This window comes from Chiloscyllium punctatum, chromosome 37 (assembly GCF_047496795.1).
Source record: "Chiloscyllium punctatum isolate Juve2018m chromosome 37, sChiPun1.3, whole genome shotgun sequence".
NCBI classification, from domain to species: domain Eukaryota; kingdom Metazoa; phylum Chordata; class Chondrichthyes; order Orectolobiformes; family Hemiscylliidae; genus Chiloscyllium; species Chiloscyllium punctatum.
In genome coordinates this window covers 7,121,538-7,148,240 of record NC_092775.1, presented here as the reverse complement: position 1 = coordinate 7,148,240, position 26,703 = coordinate 7,121,538, and the positions used below count along the sequence as shown (strand labels likewise).

The following is a 26,703-nucleotide window of genomic DNA, read 5'->3' as shown; positions in this document are numbered from 1 at the left end:
CTGCTACCAGATATGATGCATCAGCCTGTGATGAAATGTTGAGTAAGTTGGGCCTGTACTCATTGGAATTTAGAAGATTTGATTATTATCGCATGTACCTAGGTAAGATGGAACCCTATTGAAATAGAGAAATCTTAGATATCTTGACAGCATTTAGTAGAAAAGTTCTTTCCCCTTAGGGGAGAGTCAAGGTATTCGGAAATTAGGTTCATTGTTCTGAAATTAACAGAGGTGAGGAGGATGTTTTTCTCTCAGAGGGCACTGAGTCCGGAATTCTTTACTACAGAGCAATGTCAAGGTTTGGTCGTTAATTATATTCAAGATTCAAGGGGTATCAAGGGCTATGGGGATAAGGTAAGAAACAGTAATTGAGCATTATCAGATCAGCCATGATCTAACTGAATAGTACAGTAGACTTTATGGGCTCCTTCTATGGTTTTACCTTGTTGTGCATACTACTGATATTTATCCATCAAACAACAATCACGAAAGCAGATTATCTGGCCATCATCATATAACTGTTTATGGCAATTTGCATTGCGTGTTATGTTTGCTACATTATGATAATTCCACCACTTCAGAAGTGCCTAACCGACAGTCAATTGCTTTTGAAAATCCCAAGATTGTGAAAGGTACCATTTAGATGCAAAATAATCTTCCTTATTTGGATAGAGGTTTGCTCACTGAGCTGGAAGATTCGTTTTCAGACGTTTCGTCACCATATTAGGTAATACTTTCAGTGAGCCTCCGGAAGAAGCACTGCTGGTGTAGGCCACTTTCTATTTGTATTCCTTATTGTTCTGATAAATTTGAACCAGTCTAGCCAGACAGATATGGTCTTTTAGTCAACAATTTTTCCACTGATTTCGATAGCTCAGGAAAGTGCAATGAATGCATTGCTATTCCCAATCACGTTTGAACAGCACAAGTGACTTAGAATGTTAATACTGCTTCTCCCTCCACAGCTGTTGCTAAATACAGTGTATTTCAAAAATTTCCTATTTGACAGATGTCCAGAATCTACATTATTTTCTCTTAGTATAAGGTTCATTATTTTTTCAACAGAACGTCAACTTCAAAATCATGGAAATTTCCTTTTGGTAAGTAGTCTGAATTTTAATAACCTTAAACAATGTTGTCATTGTAGATTGTGACTCACTCTTGTTGTCATTGTAGATTGTGACAGAATCATATTTGGTCATGCTGCTTATAAAATCTTCTGACAAATGTAACTAAATTACTGTTCAATAATATTTAGACACAAAAGTATGGTGTTGTGCTGTAAATGCTATAAATCTAATCTCTTGACAGATCAAAACATACTTCTTGGCCTCCTATGCTTCTAATTTCTATAGTTAATGTAGCAACATAATAAACGATTCTGTCAGCCCACTGTTTGCAAACATCAGCAAAAACATTTATTTAGTTACAAAAGTCAAATAATCACAGCCAAAAATCATAGTTTCAAAGACCACAAAACAAACACTCCCCATTGAGCAACAGAAGTACGTATAGATTATTTTGTGCCAGTTATTACTGGCCAAACAAAAACCTACCTTCAAAGTGAGACAACTGCATGAAATGATTATATCAAGCAGAAAAACACAATGTGGAACAAATTAAGTTATCTGAAAAATACAACTATTTTGAAAAATTAAAAAAAAACAGCGCAAACCTAAAACTTTTAAACTAACATTAAAAATCGGTTGAAATAATGTTGATGGAATGAAATGTACAATCTTTCCGAATACATTCAATGTTAAAGGGATGGACATTTTGATAGCATGAGGACATTCACCATTTACTAACCTAAATAGTGTTTCAAGAACAAGACGGTTTTGAGGGTATGTCACCTATATTTGTCTCTGAGTTTCTAACCCAAGTGAGGTGAAGTTTGGAAACTCAAGTAGATGTCTTTAGTGCTGCCCAACCCTCCCTGCTGTTTTCCTCTATTATCCGAGCTTCAGTACCCATATGCACAGGACAAGAAAATCTTCTCGTTAAAGTTAACTTAGTGGGATTGAACAATGGATGTGAGAACATTATAGACCCAAGAACCCATTGTGATCAACTGCTAACCTCACTGTATCTAAACAATGTGAACTATGCAATGGTACTGCTAATGCACTTCCGTCGAACTTCAGTTTGTTCAATATCCTTTAAGTTCTCCTCAAAAGTTAGTGAAAATTGACAAGGTTTTGAAACAGTAGATCTCATGGGAATGCTTCTGTTTGCACAGCTCAACAAATTCTGAGAATTTAATAAGGCTTTTGGATTTTTAATTCATTTGCAACAGCTTACCCTCCAGAATAATTTCTCCCTTCATCTTTATCCCTTGATGAATTTCTTGTTTAATCCAGGAGAACTGTGGGGTATCTCAGGTCAGAAATAAAATAAAACTTGTGACATTTGAGACATGAGGAATTATCATCATCTGAATTATATGTTGCAATTATTAAACATTAGAAGGTATAAAAATACTTATTGTAATTCTGAAGGCTATGTTAAAGAGACATAAAGAATACAATATATACTCAGAAGTAAAATCTTGTTCCTGGGGTTGCAATAATGTCACTATAAGATTCTTTTTGGGTGAGTTCAAGCACCAACTGTTTCTTGAGCATCAGGAGACTATAGAATTTCGCAGCAGCCTGTTTGCGATTGTGATCTCTGCACAGCTCCAGCAGGCTGAAAGACTTTGCACCTGTTGTGTCATGGATCCGCTAGAAAACAGCAAAAGTAGCAGTAAAATAAACCATTCCTCCCTTTATTAGCATGGAAGATTGCTAAAGTGATGTGTTTAAAAGACTGAAACCCAGGTAATGGGATAATACTAACAGCACACAACAGAGTCAAATGAAAAGCATACAGGAGTGTGTAAAATCTTGAAACAAGGTTATTGTGATGTAAATCAGATATATAAGACTGAAAAGCAATTGTGTATTTATCTATTCCCAATTAGCATCCCATCTTTCACCCCCTTAAATATGCTGACTTTTGGTATTCTAATTCAAAACAAGTTTCACTTACTATCACAACCCAATGTTCACACACTCACATTGTCTCCTGATCTGGCAACATCTCCATTTAAAATTCTCATTCATCTCCTTCATTCATGTTCCTCCTTATCTCTATAACCTCCTCCAATCCTACAATTATTCAAGATAGAAATATAAAAACTGGAGTCGGCCATACGGTCCTTTGAGCCTGCACCACCATTCAATATGATCATGGTTGATCAAGCAATTTCAGTACCCCACTCTCGCTTTCTCTCCATAACCCCTTGATCCGTTCAGCTGCAAGGGCCATGTTCAGTTTGTTAGATATATCCCTCTCGAATATATCTAACAAACTGGCCCCAACAGCTTTCTGTGGGAGAGAATTCCACAGATTCACAACTCTGAGTGAAGCAATTCTTCCTCATATCAATCCTGATTGGTTTACCTCTTATTCTTAGACTGTGACGTCTAGGTCTGGATCTCCCCAGCATCAGGAGCATTCTTCCAATATCAAGCCTATCCAGTCCCATCAGGATTTTATGTTTCTATGAGATCTCCCTCATTCTTCTAAATTTCAGTGAGTACAAATCCAGTCGATCCAGTCTTTCTTCATATGTCACTTCAATCTGGTGAACCTCCGCTGGACTCCCACAATAGTAAGAATGTCCTTCCTCAGACTAGGAGACCTAAACTGTACACAGTACACAATGTGTGGCCTCACCAAGACCCTGTATAACTGCAACAAGACATCTTTACTCCTATACTCAAATCCCCTCGCTATGAAGTCCAGGATGCATTCCTCACCACCTGCTGCATCTGCATGCCAACCATCAGCGACTGTTCCACCATGACAACTCAAGTATTCTTGCACCTTATCTTTTCCTAAACTGCCACCACTCAGCTAATAATCAGCCTTCTTGTTTTGCCACCAAAGTTTTGCCACCTTACATTTATCCACATTATATTGCATATGCCAAGTGTTTGCCCACTCAGCCAGCCTGTCCAAGTCACCTTGCACCCTTTTAGCACTCTCCTCACAGCACACACTGTCACCCGCTATGTTGCCTGCAAATGTGAAGATACTGCATTCAATTTCTTTGTCCAAATTGTTAACATATATTGTGAACAGCTGGGGTCTCTGAACCCTGTGGCACCCCATTCATCAATGCCTGCCACTTTGAAACAGACCCATTTACTCCAACTCTCTGCTTCCTGTTAAGAGATGGGAAATACATTAGGGAGGGAGTTCTAGACATTAAGATCCTGAGTTGCTGAAGGTTTAGCTACCAGTGGCAGAACAAGTACAACTGGAGATGCTAAGAGGCCAGAATCAGAAGAGTGTAGAGATCGCTATAAAAAGATTGACAGAGCTATAGGGATATGGGATTCAATTGTAAGGGGATGAGATAGCTGTTTATATGGCTGCAAATAAGAGTCTAGGATAGTATGTTGCCTCCCTAGTGCAAGGATCAAGGCTGTAGGACATTCTGGAGCTGTTGTGATGCATATCTAAGTAAGTAATCTAATCTAAGTAAAATGTTACCAGGCTTGGGCAATGATCAGAAGTTTGCTTAGATAAATTCCTAAATTATAGACATTGTACTTTTAAAGTGGGCGGCACGGTGGCACAGTGGTTAGCACTGCTGCCTCGCAGCGCCGGAGACCCGGGTTCAATTCCCGCCTCAGGCGACTGACTGTGTGGAGTTTGCACGTTCTCCCCGTGTCTGCGTGGGTTTCCTCTGGGTGCTCCGGTTTCCTCCCACAGTCCAAAGATGTGCAGGTCAGGTGAATTGGCCATGCTAAATTGCCCGTAGTGTTAGGTAAGGGGTAGATGTAGATGTAGGGGTATGGGTGGGTTACGCTTCGGCGGGGCGGTGTGGACTTGTTGGGCCGAAGGGCCTGTTTCCACACTGTAAGTAATCTAAATCTAATCTAAATCTAAATATAGGCACCAACAATATAGGCTAAAAAACAGTATGAGGTCCTACAAGCTGAATGTAGAGAGTTAGGAGTTAAACTAAAAGGTAGAACCTCAGAGGTAGTAATCTTGGGACTGCTACCAATGCCACATGCTATTCAGAATGGGAGTGGCAGGATAGCTAAAATGAATATGTGGCTTGAGGAATGGTGCAAGAGGAAGGGATTAAAATTCCTGGGACTTTGGAACCAATTATCCTAATTAATGCAGGCCTCATAACATCAAAGTTAGCTTTCTTTAAATTCAGGACCCTAGTTTCAGATTTAATGGCGTCACTCTTTACCTCAAAGAATTCTACCATATTATGGCCACTTTTCCACAAAGGATCTTGCACCACAAGGTTGCTAATTAATCTGCTCTCATTACAAAATACCCAATCCAGGATGGCCTGCTCTCTACTTGGTTCCTCGACATAATAGTTGAGGAAACCATCCCTCATATTCCAGGAAATCCCCCTCCATCACATTGCTACAGGTTTAGTTAGTCCAATTAATATGCAGATTCACGTCACCCCTGGTAACTGCTATACCCTTACTGCTTGCATCTCTAATTGGTTCCAAAGTCCCAGGAATTTAAATCCCTTCCTCTTGCACCATCCCTCTTACACTATCCTAACGTACTCACCATCTCTACAGCTCTCTTCACCTTAAAACTGCTCTTTAAAGTCTGCCATCTTTGACCAAGCTATTGGTGATATTTGTCAAACATGTCCTTTGGTAGCTTATTGTCAAATTTTATTTAATGGCATTCTTGTGGTAATGTGGGATATTTCACTGTGTGGTACAGGAGGAGACCACAGTCTGAAGTTCACGATGCAGTGGAGCTGTGGGTGTGACAAGGAAGTATTTGGCCATTTCCATTCTAACTGAAATTAATGGCAGAACAAGACATTTTGTATTGCTTGACATCTTCAGAGGAATATTATATTGATTTAACATAATGAATTTATAGCTATCAAGGAAAAAATGAACTTACTACTAATAGGTACAAAACAGATAGTGAAATAAGTAAGCAAATTCTACATAGTTGACAAAGAAGTAGAGAATTATAGACTAGTAAGTCTGGTATCTGTCATTGGAAAATTACTAGAGTCCTTAGAATGATTCAAAATTTTAAAGTGCTCAGAGACTAGCATGGATTTGCAAAGGGGACGACATGTCTGCCAAACCTGATTAGTCAGCTCTTTCAAAAGTTGAAAGTAGTGGAATGTTTATGGATGTCACTTAGATGGACTTCCATAAACTATATGATGAAGTCCTTCACAGGACACTGTCAGTTAAACTTGAAGCTCATGGAATTGAAAGCTAATTAATGACCATACCCTGTATTGGGAAATCGGCTGAGCAGCAAGAGACAGCATGTGGGAGAAATGGGCAAGTACTCTCAGGTACAACGTAAGAAACATTTGGACGTGTACATGGATAAGAAAGGTTTTGAGGGATGTGAGCCAATCACAGGCAAATGGGACTAGTTCAGTTCAGAAAACCTGGTCAGCATAGCAAAAAGGCCAGTTCCCGTGCTGTATATAACTATGACTCTCATTCAATTAGTGTTTCCTGCAAGGATGTATTTGGACATCAACTATTCTATCTATTTATTATCAATTAAATGGTGGGACAGAAAGCTATACAACCAAGTTTAGCAATGACAAAGATATGTGAAAACATAAAATTACAAAGAAATTTTAACCTATTAAGTGAATGGGAAAACCTGTGGCCAACAGATTTCTATTAAGGCTGATAAGAGATTGTCCACTTTGGATCCAAAAGAATAAAACAATATGAAATAACTCCACTGAGGCTGGTATCCCATCACCAAGTCACCCCTTTATTTACATGTGGAGAGTCCTTGACACTGTTCTAGCTTACTCAGAGCCAGCAGTCAGGACCTCTGACACTCCTGTCAGCCAGGACACCTTGACTAGACCAGATTAACAGTCCCAATCAGGGAACTCATAACCCACAAGATCCACACTACATCCCTTCCCATCTGAATCCAAAGGCATAGGCTGGTCTGTTTTTTTTGTAGCTCATCTTGGGGTGTTTTAGCACTGGGTCAGGTTCCTCCAACTCAACCTCTGATATGGGCAGCATATAATGCATAGTAGCTCACTTCTTGTGCCTGGAAGGTCTCAGAGTAAATTCTCCTTTTAAGGTGGTAAAGGTGTCAAGAGTGCTACATCCATTGTGTCTGTCTCATTTTTCAAGGTATCTCCAACACTTGACAGATAGAGAGAACCCATGGGTTCTGGAACGGTCTGAAACGCAGTTGAGGGGCTGGGCACACCTTTTGTGAGTTTACAGCTTTCATGTGATCCACATGCTTGTCCAAGGCTGTCACACTTACCTGAACTTTATACATCACTGGACCTCACCTCGCATTTACCATGACTCTTATTCATGCAGGACCCTTCCCATGGTTCCTAAACCAAACTTCATAGACTGTCTTTCACTTAGTTCAGTCCTGTGTCCGGCATTGACATTCGTGATGCCATTTCATCCTCTTCCCCCAGGTCCAGGAAAATCAGATTTAACCAGATATGGAATCTTCTTCCCATTAACAACTCTGCTGGAGCTATCCCTGCAGTTGCACAAGCAGTGGTCCTATAATCAAATAGGAACCGGGGCAGTTTGGTATTTAGTGAAGCAGTAGGCTGTTTTTTAAGCCTGCCTTCAAAGTCTGAACCACTCTTTCTGCCCCAACATTGGATAACGAATTGTATGGAGCTGTCCTAATACAACAAATACCATTCAAGTTTAGGAAATACTCAAATTCCCTGCTGATAAATGATGGCAGATTATCTGTGACCAACTTCTGGGAGTCCATGTATTGCAAAAGGAGCTCGCAGCCTTTCTATCGTCGTCCCAGTGTTTGATGCATGAACTCTACGTGTATCCAACCACTTTGAGTGGGCATCCACAATGACAAAAACATTCAGCCCATGAAAGGACCTGCACAGTCAACATGTAACCAAGTCTAGGGTTTACCTGGCCTTTACCACGAATGTGGGGAGCTACTATGGTACTCTTTGTCCTTGTTGGCAATCTGGGCACTGTTCCACTAATGCAGCCATGTCTGCACACAATCCTGGTCACATCTTCATTTTGGAAATCCCTGCATGATCCTAGTGGAGTTCAGCCAGTATCTGAGTGTGGCCTCTGCTCAGGACAATCACGCTAGCTCACCATTATAACATACCACTCTCCACTCTAATCTGTTCTCTTCAGATCCAAAAAATTTCAATTTCGGTTGTGACACCTTTTTGGTTTCCCCGTTATCACCAGCTACTGCAGTTTTTCCAGGACTAGATCTTTTCCAAAGTCTGATATTGTCAGCTGTAATTGGAAGCATGTCCAGAAAATTTTAAAACAGTGGACTTTCAGTGGTGGTAGCACCAGCAGTCTATCTGCCAGTGGTCGGTAGCTCAGTGCATTGGTATTTGCTACTTGGCCTCCTGAACAGTGTTCCAGTTTGTAATTATGCATACTTAGTATTAGAGCCCACTGCTAAATTGGGCCTGAAGTTATTGGCAGCTGTGTCTTGTCCTCTTTAAGGAGACCCAGCAGGGGCCTGTGGTCTGTTATCATTACAAATTTACAGCTGTAAAGGTATTGGTGGAACTTTGACTCCATATATGACCATCAAACCTTCCTTCTCTATCTGGGTGTATTTACACTCCGCATTAGCCAAATTCCTAGATCCATACACTATTTGGTGTTCCTTTCCATTGGGCCACCTACAAGCTAATACTAACCAAATGCCATATCGGGAGGCATTACATGTCAATACTTGATCTTGCCTGGGATCATAGTGTGCCAACACCTTACAGGATGATAGCTGTTTCTTCACTTCTCTGAAAGCTATGACTTGGTTATGTGACAATTTCCAAGGCTGACCCATTTTAAGAGTTGATACAAAGATGCCAGAATGGAGGCCAGGTTACGTATGAACTTTCTGTAATAGTTCACCAGCCCAAGTAAAGACTAGGCTCAGGTACAGATGTGCGAGCCAGGGGGCCTTTGAGTATCCTCACTTTATCTTTCGAAGGTTTTAATCTGGTCATATTGACTCTGTAGTCCAAATAGGTCACTTGGGGTGCCTGGAACACACATTTTTCCCTTCTAAGGTACACATCCATCTGGAAGAAATATCTAAGGATGATGACCAGGTTCTCTAAGTGCTTCTTATTAGTCTTCCCTGTTAGACAATAGGTGCAGGAGTAGGCCATTCTGCCCTTCGAGCCTGCACCACCATTCAATATGATCATGGCTGATCATCCTTAATCAGTATCCTGTTCCTGCCTTATCTCCATAACCTTGATTCCACAATCCTTGAGACCTCTATCCAACTCTTTCTTAAATGAATCCAGAGACTGGGCCTCCACTGCTCTCTGGGGCAGAGCGTTCCACACAGCCACCACTCTCTGGGTGAAGAAGTTTCTCCTCATCTCTGTCCAAAATGGTCTACCCCATATTTTTAAGCTGTGTCCTCTGGTTTGGCACTCACCCATCAGTGGAAACATGTTTCCTGCCTCCAGAGTGTCCAATCCTTTAATAACCTTATATGTCTCAATCAGATCCCTTCTCAGTCTTCTAAACTCAAGGGTATACAAGCCCAGTCGCTCCAGGCTTTCAGTGTAAGGTATCCCTCCATTCCAGGAATTGACCTCATTAACCTACGCTGCACTCCCTCAATAGCCAGAATATCTTTCCTCAAATTTGGAGACCAGAACTGCACACAGTACTGCACACTGGTCTCACCAGGGCCCTGTACAGCTGCAGAAGAACCTCTTTGCTTCTATACTCAATCCCCCTTGTTATGAAGGCCAGCATGCTATTAGCCTTCTTCACTACCTGCTGTACCTGCATGCTTACCTTCATTGACTGGTGTACAAGAACACCCAGATCTCTCTGTACTGCCCCTTTACCTAAATTTATTCCATTTAGGTAGTAATCTGCCTTCCTGTTCTTGCCACCAAAGTGGATGACCATACATTTATCCACATGAAATTGCATCTGCCATGCATCTGACCACTCACCTAACTTGTCCAGGTCACCCTGTAATCTCCTAACATCCTCATCACATTTCACCCTGCCACCCAGCTTAGTATCATCAGAAAATTTGCTAATGTTATTGCTAATATCATCTTCTATATCATTAACATATATTGTAAAAAGCTGCGGTCCCAGTACTGATCCCTGCGGTACCCCACTGGTCACTGCCTGCCATTCCGAAATGGAGCCATTTATCACTACTCTTTGTTTCCTATCAGCCAACCAACTTTCAATCCAAGTTAGTACTTTGCCCTCAATACCATGCGTCCTAATTTTGCTCACGAACCTCCTATGTGGGACTTTATCAAAAGCTTTCTGAAGGTCCAGGTACACTATATCTACGGGATCTCCCTCGTCCATCTTCAGAGTTACATCCTCAAAAAATTCCAGAAGATTAGTCAAGCATGATTTCCCCTTCATAAATCCATGCTGACTCTGACCTATCCTGTTACTACTATCCAGATGTGTCGTAATTTCATCCTTTATAATAGACTCCAGCATCTTTCCCACCACTGAGGTCAGACTAACTGGTCTATAATTTCCTGTTTTCTCTCTCCCACCTTTCTTAAAAAGTGGTACAACATTAGCCACCTCCAATACCATCTTGTTTCTTCCAGTCTACCTGCATGTTGAAATCCCCCATAACAACTGTAGTAACTTCTTTGCAACAGGCCAATGTCAGCTCCTGATTTAACTTATATCCGACATCTAGACTACTGTTTGGGGGCCTGCAGATAACTCCCAAGAAGGTCTTTTTACCCTTAGTATTTCTCAGCTCTATCCACACTGTCTCTACATCCCCTGATTCTAGGTCCCCCTGCGCAAGGGACTGAATATCATCCCTTACCAACATGGCCACCCCACCCCCTCTGCCCGTCAGTCTGTCCTTACGATAGCACGTGTAGCCTTGAATATTCATTTCCCAGGTCCTGTCCACTTGAAGCCACGTCTCAGTTATCCCCACAATATCGTATCTGCCAATTTCCAAAAGAGCCTCAAGCTCATCCATCTTATTTCTAATGCTTCGTGCATTCATGTATAGTATTTTTAATTTGTTACTGTCCTCACCCTTCCCATCAACTCCTATTTCACTCAACCTTACAGCATGATCCCTTTCTGAGTTTTCTGCCTCTTTGATACAGTTGTCTTTCTTGACTTCCCTTGTTCTAACTTTCCCTCCAATTTCCTTCTTAAACATCCAGTTTGTCCCCTCCCTCCCGCTACTTAGTTTAAACGTAGCTGCGTTGCAGTAGCAAACCTGCCTGCCAGAATGCTGGTCCCTAACCTATTCAGGTGCAAACCGTCTCTCTTGTAGAATTTATGCTTACCACAAAACATACCCCAGTGATCCAAGTCTTTAAATCCTTGCTTCCTGCACCAGTTCCCCAGCCACACGTTCAAGTCCATTATCTCCCTGTTTCTGGCCTCACCAGCATGAGGAACTGGAAGCAAACCGGAGATAACCACCTTGAACGTCCTGCTTTTCAGCCTTTTTCCTAGTTCTCCGAAGTCCCGCTGTAGTTTGTTCCTAGCAATTATAGAGTCACAGAGTCCTGCAGCATGGAGATGGGCCCCTTCACCCAAACTAGTCCATGCCAATCAAAATGTCCATCAACGCTAACCTCATTTCCCTACACTTGGCCCATATCCTTCTAAACCTTTCCTATTCACATATCTATCCAAATACCTTTTAAATGTAGTTAATGTACCCGCCTCAACCACACCTGCTGGCAGCTTATTCCATATGCTTATCACATCTAGATAAATGGTGACCTAGGGTAGACCTTGCAAAAAGTTCTCCATTGTCTGTTGAGAAACTGCACATGCTAACGACACCCTAAATGGTAGTCTTGTATATTGGTACAAACCTTTATGGGTATTAATTGTAGCATACTTCTGGGAATCCTCATCTCATTGCAATTGCAATTACGCACGGCTCATGTCTGTGAAAAACAGACCCCTGCCGGCTTTGCATAAATTCTCTATGCAAGGGATTGGGTATTTAAACCGACCCATCAGGCTTCACAATTGGTACGACTGGTGTTGCCCATTCTGCAAACTGTACTGGTTAGATGAATTCTTCGCTTTCCAGCCTCCTGATTTCAGCTTCTACTTTTGTCCATAAGGCAAATGGCATTTGGCAGGCCTTACAGAATCGTGGAATTACTTCTTGGTCAACATGCAGAATAGCCTTTGATAGTCTCTAGACCTTCCTGAAAAGCTTCTGAGTATTTAATTAGGACCTTACTCCTAGCCATTTTCTAATCGAAAAACGTTGAACCGATCAAAGTGAACCTTCCTCCACCAACTTTGCCTGATCAAGCTTGGGTCCAAGCCTTTAACTACAATCAGTGGTAACTGAACTAGCTGCTTCTCAATCAAGACCGGGACCAAATTTGGACCTTTGATCTGTAAAGGTTCCCTGGTATAAGCTCCCAGTCTAGCCAAGGTCATGCGCAAACTTAAGGAGTCGAGAGCGAATTTTGTTAAAGACTGGTTCTGCGATCACTGAAACGGCTGTCCCAGTATCAACACCATTAGAACCAGGTGACTATTTAACCAGATGCTTACTTTGGTTCAGATTTGGATGTTGCAAAGAAATTTAACTGCTAAAAACCAGATAGAGATGAATTTTCCAGAGTATGCACTCGTCTGGATACCGGTCTATGAGTTCTCTTACTCCATTTAGATCTAGTGGGACTTTTCTGCTGTCTTAAGTCCGTACACTGGCAGCAACTAAAATAGTTTGCTGGTCTGGATCCTGAAGAAAATTTTAACTATTTGGCAGAGGCATGACTTTGTCTGGGGTTTTGCTGTGGGTTGACCTAAAGTCCCTTTGGTCAGGATACGTCCTGAGTAAGGCAATGCAATTGCCTTTATTCAAGTGGTGTTGCCCAAGCCCAGTCAAATTGGCGAAGGTGTCCACTTCCATATGCAACTCATATACCCCACTTGTCATATTACCAATGATAAAATCAATCATAGTGGGCTTGAAGTCCAGTTGGCTTCAGATATTAGGTGCTTTTACGTAGTTGCATCATTACTCATACACTTGTCACCACTGAAATAACTCCACAGAGGGCAGTATCCCATCACCAAGTCACCCTTTATTTACACATGGAGAGTCCTTGATGCTGATCCAGCTCCCTCAGTACCACCTCTCAGAATGAACAGAATTTCTGACAGTCCAGTTTATAGATTTTTTTTTTCTTGTTTCCCCCCCCACCCCAGCACCCATGTTGTGTGTGCAGACGTAAGACCCAATGAATGAAGTAGCGCATAAAACCCATGTTCCACAATCAAGAAGAAAGGGAACAACCGAGCGGCCTATGAAAGCAGCGCCCTCCTCACCAAAGGGAGGATCAAAAAGTGAAAGGGGAGGGCAAGGACCAAATCAAACTAAAGCCGGAGGGAGAAATAAAACACTCCACACCCGGTGGTGCCCACCTTTCCCTGAAAACCTCGACCGTGATGGTAGACACCGCATACTGCTTCTCCAAGGATACCTAGGCCCGGATGTAACCAAAGAAGAGGGACAACCACCCCCTCCAGGGCCTGCTGCCTGGACCTCTTTATAGCCAGTTTGGCCAGGCTCAGGAGCAGGCCCACGAGGAGATCGTCTGACCTACCCTCCCCTCTCCACGCCAGGTGCTCAAAGATCAGGAACGTGGGGCTGAAGTGCAACCAAACACAGAGATGATTATTCAGAAAACTAAAAAGGGAGTGCAAACACCCACACCCCATATATACATGGTCTACGGTCTCCACGGCATCACGGAACAAGCTTTTGGGCTGGGAGTCCATGAACCACCACAATCTCCGGTTGCAGGAGACCACTGCATGCAACACCCTCTACCCCAGATCCCCAAGGGAAAGGGGGAGGACTCCCACATAGAGAACCATCCACTTGGGATCCCCACCACCTGATGGCAAATGGGCACACCAAGATGTGTCCGGGCAATGGATGTGGGAAAAAAGGTGGACGATGTGCAGCAGGAGTCTTAGGGTCCGCAGTTTTACGTCCCTACAGGAGAGAAAACTAAAATTACGGAGGCGGCTCAGGTTGTGGGGCACAGCTCCTGCAGGAAGAATAGGACCTTGGGACCAATGTGAAATTCTGTCTGGGTAGGGGTACGCACAGACGGGATTTCACCGCACACTTGAGCATCCTCCAACTGGTTCACGATGCTAGATCCAAGCACTGCCGTTTTAAGGCATCAAATGGCAGCGGCCATGAACCCCAGCCATCTACCGCTGCCCTGCTTGCTATATCCTGTGGCAACGTCCAACCCAGACCACCGCCACCCAGCATGTCCCCGATCCTGGTTAACCTCACCGCCATGGCACTTCCCTCAGACAGCCACTCGAACTCGTGAGTACGGAGGTGCAGATTCCTGAGCAAAGGCTCTCTGACGACAGTCGCTACACGGAGGGTAGGCCCAACACAATTCAACCATGTTCCAGACAGTGATTAGGTCCTGGTAAAATACAGGCAGCATCCTGAGGGCAACCTCCAAACCATCACGATCAATAAACAGGAGCTGCATGTTGTAGTTGAGATTATGCACCTGGCGGAAAAAATACATCACCATGGCACACCACCTAGGGAGATGGCTCAATGGAAAGGTATCGCTGCAAGGTCACGACCTGTTGCACACCAAAAACAGACCGCCCTCCTCAATTGGGAGATTCAGAACGTGTGCCATGACACAGTGCATCTTTTTATCCCAGAAGAAGTGAACCAATGTACTCTCAATGTGAGCAACAAACCCAGGAGAAGGGACCGAAGGGACCAGGCAGTAACAAAGCATGGCAGCCACCAGCTGTTTTATGACCAGCGTTCAACCCCTGTAAGGCAGCACTCGGAGCAGTCCTGTCCAGCGGCTTAGGTGAGCCAAGACTTTGGCCTCCAGTTCCTGCCACTTGGCAGGCTAGGATTCCTCAGCCGGGCTGAGGCAGACCTACAGATAGAGAACGATAGATAATAGGCAATAGGTGCAGGAGTAGGCCATTCTACCCTTCGAGCCAGTACCACCATTCATTATGATCATAGCTGATCATCCTCAATCAGTATCCTGTTCCTGCCTTATCCCCATAACCCTTGATTCCACTATTCTCAAGAGCTCTATCCAACTCTTTCTTGAAAGTATCCAGAGACTTGGCCTCCACAGCCTTCTGGGGCAGAGCATTCCATAAACCCACCACTCTCTAGGTGAAGAAGTTTCTCCTCAACTCTGTTCTAAGTGGCCTACCTCTTATTTTTAAACGGTGTCCACTGGTTTGGGACTCACCCATTAGCGGAAACATGCTTCCTGCCTCCAGAGTGTCCAATCCTTTAATAACCTTATACATCGCAATCAGATCCCCTGTCAGCCTTCTAAACTCAAGCGTATACAAGCCCAGTCGCTCCAATCTTTCAGCGTAAGATAGTCCCGCCATTCTGGGAATTGACCTGGTGAACCTACGCTGCACTCCCTCAATAGCCAGAATGGCTTTCCTCAAATTTGGAGACCAGAACTCCACACAATATTCCAGGTGCGGTCTCACCAGGGCCCTGTAAAGCTGCAGAATCTTTGCTTCTATACTCAATTCCTCTTGTTATGAAGGCCAGCATGCTATTAGCTTTCTTCAATGCCTGCTGTACCTAATGTACCTGATGTACAAGAACAAAGTGAGGACTGCAGATGCTGGAGACCAGAGCTGAAAATATGTTGCTGGAAAAGTGCAGCAGGTCAGGCAGCATCCAAGGAACAGGAGAATCGACGTTTCGGGCATGAGCCAGGCTCATGCCTGAAATGCCGATTCTCCTGCTCCTTGGATGCTGCCTGACCTGCTGCACTTTTCCAGCAACACATTTTCAGCTTCATTGACTGATGGACAAGAACACAGAGATCTTGTTGTACTGCCCCTTTACCTAACTTGACACCATTTAAGTAGTAATCAGCCTTCCTGCTCTTGCCACCAAAGTGGATAACCACACATTTATCCACATTAAACTGCATCTGCCATGCATCCATCCACTCACCTAGCCTGTCCAGGTCACCTGTAATCTCCTAACATCCTCCTCACATTTCACTCTGCCACCCCACTTTGTGTCATCAGCAAATTTGCTAATATTACTTTTAATAGCTTCATCTATATCATTAATGTACATTATAAAAAGCTGTGGTCCCAGCACTAATCCCTGCGGCACACCACTGGTCACCGCCTGCCATTCCAAAAGGGAGCCATTTATCACTACTCTTTGTATCCTGTCAGCCAATCAATTTTCAATCCATGCCAGTATTTTGCCCCTAACACCATGTGCCCTAATTTTGCTCACTAACCTCCTATGTGGGACTTTTTCAAAGGCTTTCTGAACGTCCAGGTATACTACATCCACTGGATCTCCCTTGTCCATCTTCAGAGTTACATCCTCAAAAAATTCTAGAAGATTAGTCAAGCATGATTTCCCCTTCATAAATCCATGCTGACTCTGACCTATCCTATTACTGCTATCCAGATGTGTCGTAGTTTCATCCTTTATAACTGACTCCAGCATTTTTCCCACCACTCAGGTCAGACTAAGTGGTCTACAATTCTCTGTTTTCTCTCTCCCCCTCCTTTCTTAAACAGTGGGATAACATTAGCCATCCTCCAATCTGCAGGAACTGATCCTGAATCTATAGAACATTGGAAAATGATTACCAATGCATCCACAATTTCTGGAGCGACCTCCTTCAGTACCCTGGGATGCAGACCATCAGGTCCCGGGGACTTATCTGCCTTCAGACCTAACAATCTCTCCAACACCATTTCCTGCCTAAGATAAATTCCCTTCAGTTCAGGTCCTTCAGCCACTATTACATCTGGGAGATTAGATCCGTCTTCTGCCATTTCTTTGTTCCCCGTAATAAATTCACCCGTTTCTGTTTTCAAGGGCCCAATTTTAGTCTTAACCTTTTTTTTTCTTTTCACGTACCTAAAAAAGCCTCTACTGGGGGGGAAAAGAGTACAAAAAGATTAGAAAAGGCAATGCAAGATAGGGAAGCTGAGAGCATCCATGTCAGGTCAAAGTGAGTGATCACGATGACAAATGAAGAGCCTAGAGATGTAGCCTGGTCCAGTCCACGAGCAAGCTGCATGTGCCCGAGGGCAGGGTCCTTGCTACAGTATTACAATGATTGTTGTCAGCACAGCCCATGATACAATACTGCAATACAGAAACACAATAGCAACATTTAAGTTAATCAGAATTAGAAACATAGAATATAGAAGCCATTTGACCCTTCAAGCCTGGTCTGCTATTCAATATGATCATGGCTGATTATCCAACTCAGTCCATTGTTCACACCTTCTCCCCATATCCTTTGATCCAGTTAGTTCTAAGAAGTGTATATACATCTTGAAAGTTTTCAACGTTTTGGCCTCAACAGTGTCCTGTGCAGAGTTCACTACTCCACAGGCTCATCACTCTCTAGGTGAAGAAATTCCTTCTCACTTTCTTTTAAAAGGCCTACTCCTTATCCTCAAATAGGCCATGAGGGTTCTTAGAAGCTGTCACATGTTTGATGTTAATGTTTAGAACATAGGGTCCATTTGGCTGGTTCCCATAGAACGTAGGCCAAGATGTTCAATATCCAACATGGTATTCGTTTGGAGCACATGGTGAGCTAAATACACTATGTACTTCCTCTGTTTCTTTCATGGGTTTGGTAAGATTCTGAACATACCTGAAGCATGTTATGGCATTAACAAGACACCTAACAATCAATAATGATTGGCATCTTGCTCTGCTTAGGAGGAATCTTGTCACGCTGCTTGTTAAAAGTATAACAGATGGAGCAAAATGATCTCAAAGTTGAGTTAGGCATCCTCACAGTTATCAGATATGATGCTGCCACCTATCTAACCCATGGCCATCTCACTTAGTGTGGGCGGCACGGTGGCACAGTTCAATTCCCGCCTCAGGCAACTGTCTGTGTGGAGTTTGCACATTCTCCCAGTGTCTGCGTGGGTTTCCTCCAGGTGCTCCGGTTTCCTCCCACAGTCCAAAAATGCGCAGGTTAGGTGAATTGGCCATGCTAAATTGCCTGTAGTGTTAGGTGAAGGGGTAAATATAGGGGAATGGTCTGGGTGGGTTGCTGTTCGGAGGGTCGGGGTGGACTCGTTTCTTCAGGAGGGATCATGCCCGAAACGTCTATTCTCCTGTTCCTTGGATGCTGCCTGACCTGCTGCACCTCTCCACATTGTAAGTAATCTAATCTAACTTAAACCCCTACAAGACTCTACGCTACAAATTATTCCTACTAATGACTGTGATGCACAAGTAATGTCGTGCAGGCTGTGAAGATGCACCTTAGTTGTCAAAGTCGCAATCACCTTCCAAAGGCCCACCCAAGGTGCACAAGCTCACTTCATAAAATGTCCATGCATTACCCTGGATGTAATGCTGTCCTTCTTGATTACTATGAGAGTTGAAGGTGTGGATTGGAGGTTCTCACTATTGCTGCCAAATGTACAATCTCCTACTGTACATCCACAAAAAAGGCTGAGAAACATACATCTAAATCTGGGCAATGATGTGCAATGTCCATGCAGACGTCTCCTTGATGGGAGTCTCCATGTCCCAATATTCTGAGGATGCTGTTCAAATGTTATTTCTGCATGTTGCAACTGCTGAGTAATCAGATGCTGAGGAGCTGCTTTGTTTTTCATATTGCCACACATAAGATCATTGGAACTATCCCCAGTAGACCCAGGTACAGAAGATGTGGTTGCCTCTGTTGTTGTTGCACAAATGAATGAGAAACACATTAGCTCCTGTAGATGTGGAGCTGCCTCCTACTGCAGAGTTTCCAGCCAAATGTGCCCTCATGATGTAGTAAAGATGCAAATGAGCCACGGTTGTTCACCTTCCTTGGAAAAACATGCAGGTGAGAGATGGGCAGTGGTGCCATATTGTGTTTATAGGTCAGAAGATCATGTCATTATATTGAGCATACCTGTAATACAACACAGTCATCCAAAGGGTCAAGTTTCCTTTACACTTTCCAAGCAGGTCACATCTGGGGTTTCACACTGAAACCATGCAGAGCATGCTTGGATTCTTGGAATCTCTGCCCTGGACAACTAACCAGTGTGACAGATGATAAAGATTGATGAGAGCTAAGCATTGTGTCAAGGAAAAAGACAAGGATGCTCCTCAGATGGAACAGCACCTTCAGCATTCTATAGTGCAGAAGCATCGGCCAAAACAACACAGGTAGGATTTCCTTACCAACTTTGTTCAATGGAACTGAGTTGCATGAAATCATCTTTCAATGACTCATTGTAAATGTTTTGATGCTGCCCTGTATAATCCCAAATACAAGTGCAGTTTAATGCTTTGATGTTTCTGTGCAGTTCACCTTCCTTAATAACAGTTAAGATTACACAGGATGGAAGCCAATACAATGTCCAATGCTCCTTTATTCAAACATGATAAAGTTTCTTGTCATATCAGCACTATGGAATGGATAGTAATCATTCATAGCTAGAACATCATGAGTGCTACCTTAATTATTTCTGTTGCAACCAAGATGACAGTTGCTCACAGAGATGATGAAAAGTGAGTGTATATTTACTAATCGGATGATGCATCTACAGTAAAGATTCACCTGTGTTATCTCTGTACCCTCATAATGTTTTGATTTTCCTTTCCCTTCTATTACGTTTAGGTACAGTGTGAGGATCTGCAAGTGGTGTGAGCTTGACTTATAATGCAGCCTGTTGGCCTTGGAATTTTGGTCCAGTGATCCTGCAGGCAGTTGTAACTAGACTGAGGCAAGAACCAACAGGCATCCTAAACATTGTGCTTTGATGTTGGCAATGATATTACGATTACTACAAATGCAAGTTCAATTGGTGAGCCACCTCTACTTGCGGTGACAGCAAACACAGCCTACACTAATAAATAAATTTACCTCATATACTTGCTTATCTTGCAGCAAAGCACATTTGAGAATTATTACTGTACCTTTAATAGCCAGGTCGCAAATTCACAATACATTTTTAATACATTGAGAAACATAATTAGAGGAAAATGGCCTAGTTTGCATGAGTGAAGACAATAGAGGTAAGATAATTCAAGTAACAGGTGAGATGAGATAAAACAAGTAACAATTAGGTCTAGAGTTAAAAAGTCTGAAGGTTATTGAGGGGGATAACTAGTTCTAAAGTTTGATAAAGTGCAAAGTATTGGGGGTAGTGCACTGACATGGATAGAGAACTGGCTGGCAGATAGAAACAAACAATAGGAATAAATAGGTCATTTTTGAGTAGCAGGGATCAGTGCTTGGACTCCAGCTATTCACAATCTATATTAATGATGAGAGAACTAAACATCGTATCTCAAACTTTGCAGACAATGCAAAGCTGGGAGAGAGAGCGAACTGTCATGAGGATGCAAAGATGCTTCAGTGTGATAAAAACAGGTTGAGTGTGCAAATGCATGGCAGAAGAATACAATATGTATAAATGTGAAGTTATTTGCTTTGGTAGCAAAAACAGGAAGCTGGATTATTTAAATAGTAAGAGATTTGGAAAGGGGGAGGTGCAATTTTTCAGCCATCTCTTTACCTGCGAACATCTGCCCCCAATCAGCTTTTGTAAGTTCATGCCTAATACCTAATACCTTTCTCCAAATTAGAACTTCAACTTTTAGAACTGGTCTATCCTTTTCCATCACTATTTTAAATCTAATAGAATTATGGTCGCTGGCCCCAAAGTGCTCCCCACTGACACCTCAGTCACCTGCCCTGCCTTATTTCCCAGGAGTAGGTCAAGTTTTGCATCTTCTCTAGGAGCTACATCCACATACTGAATCAGAAACTTTTCTTGTGCACATTTAAATTCCTCTCCATCTAAACCTTTAACACAATGGCAGTCCCAGTCTATGTTTGGAAAGTTAAAATCCCCTACCATAACCACCCTATTATTCTTACAGATAGCTGAGATCTCCTCACAAGTTTGTTTCTCAATTTCCCTCTGACTGTTAGGGGGTCTAAAATACAATCCCAATAGGGTGATCATCCCTTTCTTATTTCTCAGTTCTACCCAAATACATCCAGGGAGGTTATTTCCAGGAATATCCTCTCTCAGCACAGCTGTAATGCTATCCCTTATCAAAAACGCCACTCCCCCTCCTCTCTTGCCTCCCTTTCTATCCTTCCTGGAACATTAAGTTGCCAGTCCTACTCATCCCTGAGCCATGTTTCTGTAATTGCTAAGACATCCCAGTCCCATGTTACTAACCATGCCCTGAGTTAATCTGCCTTCCCTGTTAGGCCCCTTGCATTGAAATAAATGCAGTTTAATTATTAGTCCTACATTGTCCCTGCCTGCCCCGACTGTTTGATTCTCTTCTGTTCTCAACTGTACCAGTCTCAGATTTATCTCTTTCCTATTTCCTTTATAAGTCCACCTAGTCACTTAATCAATCAACGGCTAATTACTTGTTCTATTAAGAGACTCCCCTATTCTCTTTAAATAAAATTTAAGAAAACTATACAACAACCACAAAAGAGGAAATGTTGGAGATCCAAGAAAACATAAAAGGTAGATAAATATTTAGGACCTGATCAAGTGTATCCCAGGGCGTGGGAGAGAAGTTGGGGAGGAAATTGCGGGTCCCCTAGCAGAAATATTTGTATCGTCTATAAACATGGGTGAAGTATTGGACGACTGGAGGGTGGCTAATGTTGTGCCATTGTTTAACAAGGATGTAAGGAGAAGCCTGGAAATATTATTAAACTGGACAGGGTTCAGAAAAAATAAGGGACAGAATTGGAGGTCTGGCAAATCTGATGGGATCACTGGGTTCACTACAGGGAGGGAGAGGATGCAGAAGTGAGCAAAGTTGGGAATGTGGTTACAAAGAAAATGATCACTGCTGCAGTGCTAGTGACTTTCACAGAAATTGCAAGCAAATGAATCAAATATGATGACTACACAAGACCGGAAAAGCTGACACTGGTCACATTTTGATCGGGAGTATTCTCCAAGAGACCTGTTGTTCTTCCTTCATGATTCCTCCTGCCCTCATCTGAAGACTATTGCTGACATTGCAACAGTTCAAAACCAGTATCTAATTCCCCTGTGGGCTTTTAGCAGATGTCCACAGTTTGCTTGTTAAACTTAAATAAACCTCAAGGTCTAACTTAAATCAGTGTCAAGTCTAGGTGTTCCAACAGATTGTTCCCTGCATCTAATTTGCATTGGGGGGGGACCTTAATCCAATTTCCCATCTCTGCAAACTGCCACTTCAGTGTTAATCATTAGCATATCAAAACAGCTATGAAAAACAGAATTATTTTTATATTATTATGAAGATGATTACCTGTAGACTGTGCCAAAGATGCTGTGACCTTTTGGTGCACCGTGTCTCGTCATAATCCTGATTTCCTGTTCTATTTTGCTTCTATTCAATAAAACCAGAATGGAGATTAAAATTTTAATTGTTCCTATTTAAAACTTCCAATTGACAAAAAAACAGATATTTAGTGGAACAGTTATGTTGCGGATTAATCATCTAAAGGCCTAGCCAATAGCCATAATGTCAGAGATTATGAATTCAGTCATGAATTTTATGTCATATCATAGTTAATGTTCTACTTTACACTATTTTGCTGTACAATTCCCATATCTCTTGATGTGCTTAATATTTGGAAATCCATCAATCTTGTCTTGATCATACTCAATGAATGAGCCTCCACAGCCTCTGGGACAGAGAACTCCAAAGATTCACCATCAATTAACAAATTCTCAGTCCTAAATGGCTCGCTCCTTCTTCCGAGACTGTAACCTCTGGTTCCAAACCTTCCAATAAGGAAAAAGTTTTTTATTCTTCCTGTAGCGTCCTACCTCATTTATCTTGTAAGAATGCTGTATGTTTGAATGAGATCAACTCTTGTTTTACTGAACTTTCTGTTTCCCTGAAGCAATGTCGCTTGTGACTGAAGAGACTAATGCTGGAGTGACAGTTCCGATTGCAGAGGTCACATCTGTATGTGGTCGATGATCTGCTAGAACTACTGCACTCCTTCCTTCATGCATGCTTGTCTACAGCAGCGCTCATCAGCTTGTTTTCCCCTGTTTTGAGGTGTTGGTTCAGCGTGCTTCTCCGTCTCATGCAGTCAGCTGCAAGCCTTTCCCAGGACTCTTTAATGATATCAAACGCCTTCATATACCTCATGAAGACGTCCTTGTAGCGCAGCTGGCGACACCCAATGGGGTCTCTTCCCGGATGCAAGCTCTACTTGGAGGATATCCTTTGGGATGCGGCCATCCTTCATGCGGTGGACGTGGCCCAGCCAACGCAGTCCCCACTGCCTGAGCAGAGTGTACATGCTGCGAAGGCCAGCACATGATAGGACCACTGCGTTGGACACTCTATCTTGCCAGGGTATGCCCAGGATACGGCAGACACTCCTCAAATGGAAGGTGTTCAGTCTTCTCTCCTGCCTGGCATATATAGTCCACGTTTCACTGCTGTACAGCAGTGTGCTTATAATGCAGGTGTTGTAGACTGACAATTACTTTTTCACTGTCAGTTTGGGATTTGTCCATACTCGAGTCATGAGACAAATGAGAGTTGAGGCTGCTTTCCTGATCCTATTGTTGATCTCTGTGTCCAAGGAGAGGTTGTCAGTGATGGTACGTAAACTGATGGATAACGCTGAGTTTGTAGTTGTCGATGGTGATGACCGCCTCTGTGTCCTGTGACGCTTGTTTTCTTCAGAATGATATTCAGCCCAAAATCCTTGCAAGCTTGAGAGAGACCATCTATCAGTAACTGGAGTTCCTGCTGGGTGTGTGTTGCAACTGCAGCATCATCAGCAAATAGCATGTCCCTGATGAGTGCCGGACATACTTTTGGCTCTGAGATGGGCCAGGCTGAAGTGCCTGCTGTCTGATCTAGTGCAGAGGTAGATCCCCTCCGTTGCAGTGCCAAAGATATGTTTCAGGAGCACAGCAAAGAAAGAAATCCCAAAGAGTGTGGGAGCGAGGATGCAGCCTTGTTTGACATCGCTATGGATGTCGAAGGGCTCAGAAGAGTTGCCGTTGAACTGCACTGTCCCTTTCATGTTACTGTGGAAGGATTCTATCATGCTCAGCAGTTTCGGTGGGCAGCTGATTTTCAGGAGAACCTTGAAAAGGCCATTTCTGCTGACCAGGTCGAATGCCTTCATGAAGTCGATGAATGTGATATACAGGGGCATTTTCTGTTCTCTGCACTTCTCCTGCAGTTGGCGAAGGGAGAAGATAATGTCTTCTGTTGACCTTTTAGCTCAGAAGCCGCACTGTGACTCTAGTTATATACGTTCTGCCAGTTTCTGCAGGCGAGTCAAAATGACCCGAGCAAAGGCTTTGCCAAGTGTTGAGGACAGAGATGCCTCTGTAGTTGTTGCAGTTGCTTCTCTTGCCTTTATTCTTGTAGAGAGCAGTGATCTTGGCATTTCCAAAACATATTACATTTAATCTCCATATCCAAACCAATGATACGGGTTGTGAATAGTTAGGGCCCAAGCACTGATTCTTGCAAGGGTACTCCACTAGTCACCTCGAAAATGACTCATTTATTCCTACTCTCTGTTTTCTGTCCACAAATATAATCTGTGCCACTATATGCTCCCTAATCCCATGTATTCTAATTTTGTTTGTCAATCTCTTGCATGGAATCTTACTGAAAGTCTGAAAATGTAAACATATCACATCCATCATTTTCCCTTTTATCTATTTTGCGAGTTACATCGTGAAAATAACTTCAATTGCCTTGACAAACATGGTTTCCCTTTCATTAGTCTATCTTGATTCTACCCAATCATACCATATTTTCGAAGTGTCCTGTTATTGCACGGTTTATTATGGTTATTACACTTTCCTATGACAAATGTTAAGCCAACAAGTCTGTAGTTTACAGTTTTCTCTCTCCTCTTCCTTTCTTAAATGGAAGGGTTACATTTGCCACCTTCCAATCTGCTGGAACCATTCCAGAGTCTATAGGTTTTGACAATGACCACCAATGCATCTACTATTCCATTGCCACCTCTTTCAACATTCTGGGACGTGCATCATTAAGTGCAGGAGATTTATTTACTTTAATCCCATTAGTTTATCCAATACTTTGTTCATTCCTTGTATATACTAGTTTCTAGATTCTCCATTATTTATGCAAGCTTTTTCTCCATAAAGAACTTTTCTCCTTGAAGACAATCACAAAGTATAAGACCATAAGACATAGGAGTGGAAGTAAGGCCATTCGGCCCATCGAGTCCACTCCGCCATTCAATCATGGCTGATGCGCATTTCAGCTCCACTTGCCAGCGTTCTCCCCGTAGCCCTTAATTCCTCTAGACAACAAGAACCTATCAATCTCGGCCTTGAAGACATTTAGCGTCCCGGCTTCCACTGCACTCCGTGGCAATGAATTCCACAGGCCCACCACTCTCTGGCTGAAGAAATGTCTCCGCATTTCCGTTCTGAAATGACCCCCTCTAATTCTAAGGCTGTGTCCACGGGTCCTAGTCTCCTCGCCTAACAGAAACAATTTTCTAGCATCCACCTTTTCAAAGCCATGTATTATTTTGTACGTCTCTATTAGATCTCCCCTTAATCTTCTAAACTCCAACGAATACAACCCCAGTATCCTCAGCCGTTCCTCATATGCTAGACCTGTCATTCCAGGGATCATCCGTGTGAATCTCCGCTGGACACGTTCCAGTGCCAGTATGTCCTTCCTGAGGTGTGGGGACCAAAACTGGACACAGTACTCCAAATGGGGCCTAACCAGAGCTTTATAAAGTCTTAGTAGTACATCTCTGCTTTTATATTCCAACCCTCTTGAGATAAGAGACAACATTGCATTCGCTTTCTTAATCACAGACTCAACCTGCATGTTTACCTTTAGAGAATCCTCGACTAGCACTCCCAGATCCCTTTGTGCTTTGGCTTTATTAAGTTTCTCACCATTTAGAAAGTAGTCCATTCCTATATTCTTTTTGCCAAAGTGCAAGACCTCGCACTTGCTCACGTTAAATTCCATCAGCCATTTCCTGGACCACTCTCCCAACCTGTCTAGATCCTTCTGTAGCCTCCCCACTTCCTCAGTACTACCTGCCTGTCTACCTAACTTTGTATCATCGGCAAACTTCGCTAGAATGCCCCCGGTTCCCTCATCCAAATCATTAATATATAATGCGAACAGCTGTGGCCCCAGCACCGAACCCTGCGGGACACCGCTCGTCACCGGCTGCCATTCTGAAAAAGAACCTTTTATCCCAACTCTCTGCCTTCTGTTAGATAGCCAATCCTCAATCCATCCCAGCAGCTCACCTCGAACACCATGGGCCCTCACCTTGCTCAGCAGTCTCCCGTGTGGCACCTTATCAAAGGCCTTTTGAAAGTCCAGATAGACCACATCCACTGGGTTCCCCTGGTCTAACCTACTTGTTACCTCTTCAAAAAATTCCAACAGGTTTGTCAGGCATGACCTCCCTTTACTAAATCCATGTTGACTTGTTCTAATCAGACTCTGCTCTTCCAAGAATTTAGAAACCTCATCCTTAATGATGGATTCTAGAATTTTACCAACAACCGAGGTTAAGCTGATTGGCCTATAATTTTCCATCTTTTGCCTTGATCCTTTCTTGAA

The 26,703-nt window shown here is 42.9% G+C and overlaps 1 protein-coding gene across 1 annotated transcript in view; it reads right to left on the bottom strand.

The window, feature by feature from the left end:
* Window positions 1-1,674: 1,674 nt before the first annotated feature.
* The window catches only part of LOC140463213 (double-strand-break repair protein rad21 homolog), a 139,486-nt gene continuing 114,457 nt past the window's right edge, over window positions 1,675-26,703 (bottom strand). Inside the window, exons 13-14 of the mRNA XM_072557002.1 lie at window positions 22,390-22,470; window positions 1,675-2,723 (exon numbers count right to left, since the gene is read on the bottom strand). Coding sequence (XP_072413103.1) covers window positions 2,535-2,723; window positions 22,390-22,470 — 270 coding nt within the window. The 3' untranslated portion in view covers window positions 1,675-2,534. The remainder of the gene's footprint in view (window positions 2,724-22,389; window positions 22,471-26,703) is intronic.